This window comes from Passer montanus, unplaced genomic scaffold, assembly GCF_014805655.1.
Source record: "Passer montanus isolate IOZ18808 unplaced genomic scaffold, ASM1480565v1 scaffold88, whole genome shotgun sequence".
Lineage (NCBI taxonomy): Eukaryota > Metazoa > Chordata > Aves > Passeriformes > Passeridae > Passer > Passer montanus.
Window position 1 is genome coordinate 2,302,751 of NW_024374145.1, and position 10,361 is coordinate 2,313,111.

General features: G+C 41.9%; 1 protein-coding gene across 2 annotated transcripts; it reads right to left on the minus strand.

Moving 5' to 3' along the window:
* Positions 1-362: 362 nt before the first annotated feature.
* Positions 363-10,141, minus strand: PCDH18 (protocadherin 18). 2 transcript variants are annotated; one of them, XM_039733445.1, is made up of 5 exons: positions 9,999-10,082; positions 7,338-9,631; positions 6,313-6,398; positions 6,019-6,182; positions 363-1,922 (listed from the first exon to the last, which is right to left on the minus strand). In XM_039733445.1, the coding sequence occupies exons 1-5, from the start codon at positions 10,045-10,047 to the stop codon at positions 1,255-1,257; spliced, it is 3,261 nt and encodes a 1,086-aa protein (XP_039589379.1). In that variant the 5' UTR covers positions 10,048-10,082; the 3' UTR covers positions 363-1,254. The 2 variants fall into 2 exon arrangements, with proteins under 2 accessions (XP_039589379.1, XP_039589378.1); XM_039733444.1 differs by having other exon boundaries at positions 7,338-10,141.
* Positions 10,142-10,361: the final 220 nt, after the last annotated feature.

The window sequence follows — 10,361 nt, forward strand, 5'->3', positions numbered from 1 at the left end:
CTGTACAATCCATTTGTTTGCTACTAAAAAGATCTCCTTGTGCATGACAGGCTAACAAAAAATAGTTTTGAAGAAAGGAACTAAAAGGATGACATTGACTTTTATCTGAGCAATATTAGTTACATCACCCCCACTATAACAGCACCATGATATAAATGACTTTTCACCGAGCTTCAGGATAGAGGGAAACCCCACTATGGAAGAATGGGATGCAGCCAGAGCAAATGTACCTGCTGACTTGCCCTTTGCTAGGAAGTTCAAACATTTTTGTACTGATTTGCAAACAAAAGACAGGCACATTTACAACAAAGAATATAGCTAATATAAAAATGTAGCTGCTGTGCAGAGGCAAAATATAGCTGTTTTTCTGGAAGATGCAACATTGCTTTTATTTTGGTGTCATTTACAAAGATAAAGCAGTTTATTGCAATTTTTGTATTTACACAAATTCAGAATTCAGCTTGAGGTCAGAAAAGCTGATTTTATTGCTGTCTTTCAAGTATACACTGCTGACTTCAACTGGCTTTGCAGTGTAACAACAGCACAACAAATTTACATTTTTTTGCAGAGATCACAGTGGAAGACCCATCACAGAATTCCATTATTTGATCACTGGGGAAAACACTTATGTGCCAAAGACAGGAAGACACCAGCCTGCAATAATCCATTACTTAAATAAGAAAATTATTCTACAGACCAAAAGTATCAAAATAAAAAAGGACATTTTAGGTTTCGTGGGAGTTACAATTCTTTATTATAAGAATAAAACATTGCAAAAAAGGTGTTGGATCATTTACTGAAACTAACATTTGCATAACTTTTTCAGTGTTTTGAATTTGTATTTGAAACATTTGAAAGAAATAATAAGGGAAAACAAATCCTTCTTCTTGTTTTTTTTCTTTTTTTTTTTTTTAAACATGCCTGTGTGGCAAGAATGTTCTAAGTTTGACAAGGATGGTACCATCTATATACATTTAGGAAAACATGCTTGCTGTGGGTGTACAAAAATAAAATTTATTTGTTAAATTACACATAAATATAAGATACAAATGTATTTTTAAAATACAGATAAAGATAATCACACTTGCATTGTGTACATATGAAAATACGGTATTTTAATATTCAACATACACAGACACATTTATGATAAATGCAACTAGTTGGCAATGCCAGTTCTCCTCAGTCTGGTTTTGTTCTTTTTTTTTTCCCCCTTCCAGTTTTCCATAAATATGGAAAAATAGGCTTTTGAAACAACTAGTTCTGCCGGACATCTTGCAGCAGCTTGTTAATTTCTGCCACCAGCTCACTGGCATCCATGAGTTCATGTTTGCCATCGCTGAGGTGGTTGAGCACATTGTCAAAATCATCCTCTTCATAATTCTCCGGGATCTCCTCCATGGCTGGCAGCCATTTGGACGAGGGCTGCGCGCCCGAGTGAGTCCCTGGAGCGGGCCCATTGTTGGCAGGGTTTTGGAAATGTGTGCTGGCTGCCCAGGCTGCCACCCCTGGTGGATAATTTACATTCTTGGCTGGCAAATGTCCCTTCCTGCGCTCCAGCGAGTTGGAGCGATCTATCTCATTGCACTCCGTGTAGGCGTCCAACGAGGGAGGCAGCAGGCGCTGGAAGACACTGCTCATTTCAGAGAGGAGGGAGGAGGTGCAGGTGTCCCCTGAGTCCTCCTCACTCTGGCAGTCCTTTCCAAATGTAGAAAAGCTCCTCTTCTTCTCACTGGTGTCGGCTGCCTGGGCATCCTCCTCGAGGCCCTGGTGATGCTGCTGCAGGTGCTGCTGGGGTGACTGGAACTCCTCCCCAGGGATGAACATGTTGCTTCTGTAGTCAGAAGAGGGAGAGGGCAGCGGTGGCATCCAGCACTGATCGGAGTGGCCCAGGACCCTGCACTCCTCCGTGCACAGGCGCATTGCTGCAAGAGAGACACCAGGAGAGTGAGCACCCCCTCCTGCTGCACACAGCGCCTGCACTCGCAGGAATTCCTGTCACCAGGACTGAACTTCCCCCAGAGATGTTCTAATCTGGTGTTTGGTTTCACCCTGTGTGTGCAGGAACGTGGCAAATACAAACAGTCTGGTACCTCCATTGCCAAGAACGAGAACAACCAGTGCAGTTCATGTAACAGAGTAATGCAATCTCTTAACTAAGGCTGAAGATAAACATGTAAATTCCTGGTGGAAAAGCATGCACTTGTGGCTTGAAGCCACATGAACCCTTTGTACCATTCTAGCTCATTAAAAAATATAAAATAAAAGGAAGAAATTTCTACCTCCAAGCACTCACTTGAGTTTTACAGAAGTCTTCCACATTCAACAACTGAGGTATATCAGAGCAATCAAGTGAGAATAAATAGACAGGGAAAATAAAGAGCAAAGAATAATAACATGCAGAGGGATTTCCATTAAACAATTCCATTGTTCTGACAATGAAGTATATGTAGAACTCAAAGTGATCCACTGCCATATTACCTTTATAACTAAATCAGTTAAATTTTAATCTGATTTTAGTCTAGATTTTAGTCTAATTCCCAGCCTGTGTGATCTGATATTTATACTGGATTTATACTCTCAGGTGCACTTGGAGCTCTGTACCTCAAGTTACTGGCCCATGCTGGCTCAGGCCTCGGCATAAGGAGGGCTCTAACCCACTGGATGGGAATCCAGGTCAGCCATGAGCGCTGAAGAGCAAAAGAAAACAGAGCTGCTCTCTCAGCTTGTTGGTTTATTGATGTCTCTCTGGTAGAAGCAGTAAGTTGGGGCAGATGACTGTAACCCTGAGTGCTACACTGGTCCATTTTCATTTGGCCCACGAAGGGGCACTGCAAGGGTCCTTTGTAAATATTCCAAAAGGACTGGGAATGGTTCCTAGAACCAGGAACAGGCAAAGCCCAATTTGACAGACCTGAAGAGAGGGATGTGCCAGGAAAGATGCTAAATTTTCCAGCACAAAGGGATCTGATCATAGGACACAAAGCCATGCCACAGGCTGTGTGCCCGCATGCCTGCCAGATATGCTGGAGAAGATCTGGGTGCTGCTGGGGCCCTAATGGTCTGAGTCACCAACTTCAAAAGACAGCTTTCAGAAATGACAGACTCTTTGCATTGTGCATATTTTGACCATAAGAAACTCCTGCCCATATCACTTAATGGTTAGATTATCCCACACAGAATAGACTTTCTTGTTCTTTCTCAGCATGTACTGACTGCAAAAGAAATGTTTGCAGTCATGCTCTGGAAGTTTTCCTTGCTTCCTCAACATATTTCCCATCTGGCTCTGAATCCACTCAGTTTATCAAAAAATCTTTCTGTTGTAGTGTAAGCAGAACTGAATAGAGTATTTCAGTTTTGGATGTACTAGTGATTTATAAAGTCCTACTCTCATAGTGTCAGCACTATATTTGACAAAATATTTTATATTTTGTCAGCACTATATTTTGTTTTGAAACCTTCAGCCCATCATATTGTTTGCTTTCCTAATGGCCTTTCCATTCCTATGAGTATAAACTTTCTCCATGTCATGCATGCAACAGTACAAATTTCTTCAAGATTACGAGCTTAGACTGCAGCCTGGTTATTGCTCAATCTATTGCAAAATAACTGCTGATCCAGGAAGTTTCAAACAAAAGAAGCAAACTAGAATATACCAGTGGCTGAAGTTTTGATACAAGTGACTGAAATGCCTGTAAGTGTTTGTTCCCATATATGACATTTTACCGAAAATGCCCAAGAGTTAGAACTGTCAAAAGACATCTAAGTGATCCATGACCAGTTTTCAAGTCATCCCAGAAGGTGAGGATTATACTTCTAATTAAGAAGATTCTATTAAGACTCCTTTAAATTAATTAGTAGTGAAGTTTGTTTTAATGACAGTTTTGCAGCCATTGTTATCAGGAATGGTTTTAGTTTAAAATAACAAATTCTGATGTTCCTGAATATAAGATCAAAAGATACTCTGAATAACTGAATGGTGACACAATCTGTCCTTAAATCAGCAATAAATTTTAAAATGCCCAGATGCACAACAGCTTTATTTTTTTTCTCTCTTTTTATTTTTTTTCCAGAACTTAAATCTTGCTGGTTAAGATTTAAAAAGAAAAAGAAACAAGTCTTTCAATGACAGCTGTGGAACTTTCCAATCATGTAATTTGTGGAGTTTTGAGGGACTGGCTCCATTCCTTTCTTGTTCCACCTTAAATAGATGAACTGAAAGGACCTTCCCACAGCATTTTTGCCTGTGTCTAGAATGACAATGCAGAAACCTTTCAGAATGGAGGACAGGAAACCTTCAGGAAGTTTTCTTTTCCTTTTAATATATTGGTATTTTAGACCAATACAGGTCTCATCTGAACACTTTCAACCTGAAGGATTAAGGCCACACATAGCAATAAATGGACATCTGGGTGAGACTAAATACCAATCTTGATAGCCCAACCCAGTTCTGTCTGCACTGAGCGGAGTTTCCCTTACTTTGAATTTAATTAGCCTGGCATTTTTGGAAATCCTATCCTTAGGCTTACTGTTTAGAGCAGGAATTGTAAGAGCTGAAAATGGGTCATGGGCATTTCAGCCAGCTAAGAGGACAACCATTCCTGCCTGCTGGCAGCCCCCAGCTGCCCCCTGTAAAGGGATCACTCTTCCTTGGCAGGAGCAGGGCAGGATGCCAGTGCAAACACCAATGCACTTCAAGTTACCCAGGCCAACTGAGAGCTCCAGCAGATCCCTCCCTGCCTCCTTGCTAAAACATGAGACATGCTTCATGCTAGCTGGCAGAGGAATTAGTAGTAGGAGTTAGGGAGAATGAGGATAAAAATATATTAGAAGTCAAGACTTAAGTAAAATATTCTGAAAACAGAGTAACTCTTCAAGGCCTCTGGTTTTGAGCACATTTGAGGAGGTAGGTGAATGGCTGGGTATGTGATACAAGACCTAAACTGGAGCAAAATATGCACAGAAAATGTTCAAGTTAAAATGCATATGAAAAACAATTTGAACTTCTGGCATTCTGTCTTGTCTAGCATAACAGCCCTGGTTAATACATGAGGGTCACTTTAGGAAGGGCATGTGCTGCACCACCCCACAAAGCAAAGGGCCTCCATTTATAAAATTACTTTCCTAAACTTGTTAAATTTATAAACATGGTTCAGTGAACCCTACTGAAATTATCTGGCCCTCTGGTTATACAGAGAAAACTAAATATGATCTGAAGAACAAGATCTAGGGTACAACCAGAGGCTGTATTATTATTAAAGTAATTACAAAATTCTTCTATGTGTACTAAGCATGAATTCCCATGACCTTTTATTCAACTTTAATTTGAGCATAAATTTAAAAGCAATACTTCATACACATGAATATGTTTATATATGTTTATCCTACTTTCACTCTCCCTTTTCTAATATTTTTCTTTTCTGTGCTCTGCCCCTGAATTGTACCTCTTAAGCTCTTGCTTCCAGAAATTAGGGTTGCAAGATTTAAAATCTGGGAAATATTTAGAACTTTCTCTTGCTCATCAAGTTCATTTTTCAGTGGGAATAACAATTTTCTTTCTTCTCCATCCATATTTCTAGTTCACTTTCATACTCAATTTCTAAACGGTAAAAGTTTGTGTCATATGGGTCAAATCCACTGTGGAAAAACTATCACCCAAATTATAGGTCACTGTATTTTTACCAAACCACAACTGCCTGGCTTTGCAAAAACATCCACCCAGTCATTAAAAGTCCAAGGACTTGGAGCAGATCATACTTTTAGGAGGAATCTGGAGCCAGCTCATGATGAAGTAACAAAAAAATAGGCATTGTTCTGGGTAAATCTGCAGCTGTGTCTGGGGTTTCATTTTAGTAGATACATCAAGGCTTCAACTCAGTATTTATCATGAAGCAAAGTAAAAAAGGAAGGAAACATAGGACTTGAAAGCTAAAGAATTTTTGCTTTCTCAGTAGTAGTTTTATCAAAGTGACAGCCAGGCAGAACTGTAAATAAACTGCTCAGCTTCCATTCTGCTCTTACCTGCAGGAATTCTTCCATCTGTAAGGAAAAGGTCACTGAATCCTTCTCCAAGAAGTCTGTCAATTGGAGACTCTCTTCCCAAATCATAATCACTGTCTCCAGCTTCACTATCACCCCGGCCACTGTCTTTCAAGCTGAATTTATCCATATCTTGTAGGGCATATCTGTAAAGAGAATTGTGGAGAGATACATTATCTCAAGTATGTTATAATCCACTTTTTGTTTAAAAATACATGTCTCTATATTTCTGAATCCATGTACAGTCATATGTAGCAGAACAAACTGGATTTTTACCTGTAGCTTCTGGAATATTTGTTTCCTCGAAAACTTGGCCTTGGTTGATACTGGCCCTGATGAAGCATCGAGAGAAGCTGAGAAACCTGTGAAAGAAAAGGTGAAAAGACTGATTCCCTGAAATGAAAGCTCAAGCTCCTAGCCATAAAACCACTAATTTGCTTCTCAGGTTTTTTTGTGGTTTATTTTTTCCCCTTTAAGTTTTAATTAAATCAAATTCCTGCACATATTTAATGCAGTACAACAGACTATTTGGTAGTGTAGCGTCTGACACAGGAAATATCTGAAGACTCTGTAAAATGAGGAAGTTCAATGCTGTTCATTAGCCTCTGAATTCATAATAATTAATTCCTTAACAAATAAAACAAGCAATTAAACAGAGGTGGAGTTTTGTTTTGGTTTAGTATGTTAGAATTAAGTCTTTAATATTCCAGGATCCTAATTCAAAACAAAACAGCCTTGCTTTACATGTAAAGAGTTACCAGGACACAGCTGTCATTTATTTAAGCCAGGACCCAGCATTTGCCGTAAAAACTGAGACAGGGAGTCTCAAAGTTTGGGATACCATGCAGCTGTATGTTACTGCAGCTGTACTCAAACTGTGTCAGAATGTTTTAGTTCTGCACCCCATGAATGAGTTTCCTGGATTGTTTCTGGATATAAATATTCAGGCACCTTTTCTCAGATGGAGCTGTACAGATAGGATGGAGAGGGAAGGCAAGGAAGAGTGAACAGTTAACCAGTGCAGAGCACTATGTTCCACTCCATTGTTTTGACCTTACAGGGAAGAGCCAAGGAACAACGCCATTACCAGTAGATTTAACCCTGTTCCTCAGGGCAATCAAATCTGTTGATATTGGAATAAAACTGAAAAGCTGTGACATGGAAGAGAAATCCATGACACATTCCCTTGAGACATAGACCTGGCTGCCTCTTGCTCTCACAGGCTGCATGCAGGGGTGTGTGTAGGCTTCCAAATGAGTGTCTGCATAAATGGATATGCAAAACCAAGGTCTGGACCTTACCTCGACAGCCGGTGTAGCATGGGTGAGTTCCAGGGAGAAATTTTCAGGCACGTGGTTCGAGGAGATTGTCACCAGGCTGTTCAGTGATTGGTGGCTGTGGTGGCTCTGCCGGCTGCCCATTTGACCCCTCTCCAGGGCTGGGGACGATGATGGCGAAGCTCTGTGGTGAGACCTGATGGGTAGAGTGCCATTAACTGTCGGCACCAGTGTGATGTCCCCTTTGTGGATCTGCCTGGAGGGACGTTTTGGATGGTGCTGGTATGTTGATTCGGCCACGCGACAGTTGTAAGACCTGGTGTCCTTTTTCTCTCGATTGCACCTCGTAGCAAAGATAACCATAATAACCAATAACACGGCACATATAGATCCTAAGGATATAATAGTTATCATGGAGATGTCCAGGGAGGGCTGGCTTACCAAAGTTGCTTCGGTGCTTGAAAATGAATAAACATGCTCCAAAATGGTACATTTCAGAAGAGCTTTCGTACTAAGCTGAGGGCTGCCTTTATCCTGGACTATTACCAAAAACTCCCACTGTTTTGCTGGAACTGATTCAACACTCACATTGATAGAGATGTCACAAGTTTGGGGATCCATCACAAAGATGCTGTTTTCCTTGTCACCTGCTATGGAGCAGCTGAGTTCAGAGTTCATACCAGAGTCTCTGTCTGTAGCCCTTATCCTGGTGACAAGAAAGCCAATTTCAGCATCTTTAGGGATTGAGATTTCTGCTGTGCTGTTGCGTAGTGCTGGCCCCACAATGACAGGAGCGTTGTCGTTTTCATCAATGATGGTGAGTACAACCGTGGTGTTGCTAATGAGCTGTTGGGTCCCTCCATCCCTAGCTTGCACCATGAAGACAATTTGATTTACTTCTTCATGATCGAAGGTTCGCAAGGCATAGATTGCACCGTTGGAGGGATCAATGGTGACATAGGTGGTTATAGAACTTCCCAAAACAGAGTTTTCCAAAATAGTGTATGTCACCTGCCCATTGTCACCTAGATCTGGGTCTGTGGCTGTGACTGATGTGATGTATGCTCCCGGAGAGTTATTTTCCAAGATAACAACTTCATATCTGTTTGTCTGGAAGCGGGGTGGGTTGTCATTTTCATCACTGATTTGGACAGTAAAGTGTTTCACTGTGGAGAGACTTGGCGTTCCCTTGTCCTCTGCTATTACAGTCAAGATATATTCAGATCTCTTTTCCCTATCCAGAGTGGCATTAGTTAAGATTAAATAGTTATTTTCATAAGTCTTTTGAAGTTTAAAGTGGCCATGCCCATGGAGCTTACAAACGATCTCTCCATTCACACCAGAGTCCTTATCTTGCACTCTGACCAGGGCAACAAAAGTGTCCAGGGGTGACCCCTCAGAAATGCAAGCTACCTCTTCTCTTTCTGTGGACATCAGATTTAAGTTGATTTCTGGCTTGTTGTCATTCACGTCCACAACTTTAATTACAATTTTGCAGTGAGCCGGAATAGAATTTGGCCCCATATCCTGAGCCTGAGCATCAATTTCATAGGATTTGGTTACTTCATAGTCCACTTGCTTCAGCAGGGTCAGGTGACCTTTTTCTGGGTCTATCCTAAAAGTTTCCATAATTTTGGCAGACACATGACTGCTAAAGGAGTACACAACCTTCCCATTGGCGCCCTCATCTGGATCAGTAGCATTGAGGTCTATGAGCAAAGTCCCAATAGGGGAGTTTTCCAAGAGCTGGATAATATATGACTGCTGCTCAAAGACAGGGCTGTTGTCATTGGAATCAGAAATGCTGATTTTAAGGAGGGATGACCCAGATCTCTGAGGCACCCCTTTGTCAGAGGCAGTGAGCTGGAGTTCGTAAGTCGACTTCAACTCGCGATCCAGCTCTCTGACCACAATCAGCTCTGCATACTTAGCACCATCAGTCCTGGTTCTCACATCAATGCTAAAAAAATCGTTTGCAGAAAGGGAGTAAGTGTGAAGGGAGTTGTCTCCCACATCTGGATCAAAAGCACTGTCCAAAGGGATCCGAGTTCCTACAGCTGCACTCTCTGATATCTCAATAGGGATAAGAGCTCTGGAAAACTGCGGAGAGTTGTCATTAATGTCCAGCACTTCAACTTCAACATGGAAAAGCTGCAGATGTTCAGTGGGCAGAGTGATCACATCAAACTCTATGGAGCAGTTTAAGTTTTTCTGGCACAGTTGTTCCCGATCAATTTTAGCTCCTATGCTGATTTCTCCATTATCCTCACGGACTACAAGCAAGGGAGAATTTCCCCTCTGCATGGCTCGAAACCGAACTGAGGAAGGGTTAGGCATTTTTAATAAAACATCAGCAACATCCTCCGATAGTCTTGCTATTACTGATCCAACCCTCTGCTCCTCATAAATCCTGTATTTCAAATTCTTGCCCAGCACATCATTATTGCAAGATATTATGATCAGTGCAAAAACGAACAAGAAGTGCATTTTACCGTCGATTCGATACATTTGTAAGTTTATGCAATTAATTTCTCCCAATAAGTTAAAAAGCAATTATTTTGCCTTCCTTCGGTACCTTAAATCCAAAGCACATCTGGTCCTTTCCAGCTTGAAAACGCCTTTTCTAGCCAGCCGAGTATTAATAACTTACAGATCAGAAAACTTTTGGCTTTTTTTTATACACACCGTTTCGGGACATCCAGATACAATCTGTAAGCAATCCACGCTTTCTCATTTGACTCTTCCAGGATGAGATGCTCGGGGGCAGCGTGCTCCTCTCCCACCCTCAGCATCCAGGGACCGCCGGGCGCCGGCGGGATGGATCCGCAGCCCGTCCTGCCGTCCTTCTCCGCACCCGCCGCCGGACTGAACGGCCTCCCCGCCGGCTCCAGCCTAAATTCCTCCGCAACTTCACTCCAAGTCCCCAGACAAAGCTTTTGCCCGGCCTGTGCTGAGAGCAGCGCAGCCAATCAGCCGGGGAGGGAGAGGAGGGGAGGCGAGAGGAGGGGAGGGGAGGGAGGGATGGAAGGGATGGAAGGGAGGGGGCCC

Coding starts and splice junctions, on each gene's coding strand:
- PCDH18 (XM_039733444.1), bottom strand. CDS start 9,821: ATGTATCGAATCGACGGTAAAATGCACTTCTTGTTCGTTTTTGCACTG. Junction 6,183..6,312: donor AAATATTCCAGAAGCTACAG/GTAAAAATCCAG, acceptor TTCTCTTTACAG/ATATGCCCTACAAGATATGG. Junction 1,923..6,018: donor AGATGGAAGAATTCCTGCAG/GTAAGAGCAGAA, acceptor TCTCTCTTGCAG/CAATGCGCCTGTGCACGGAG.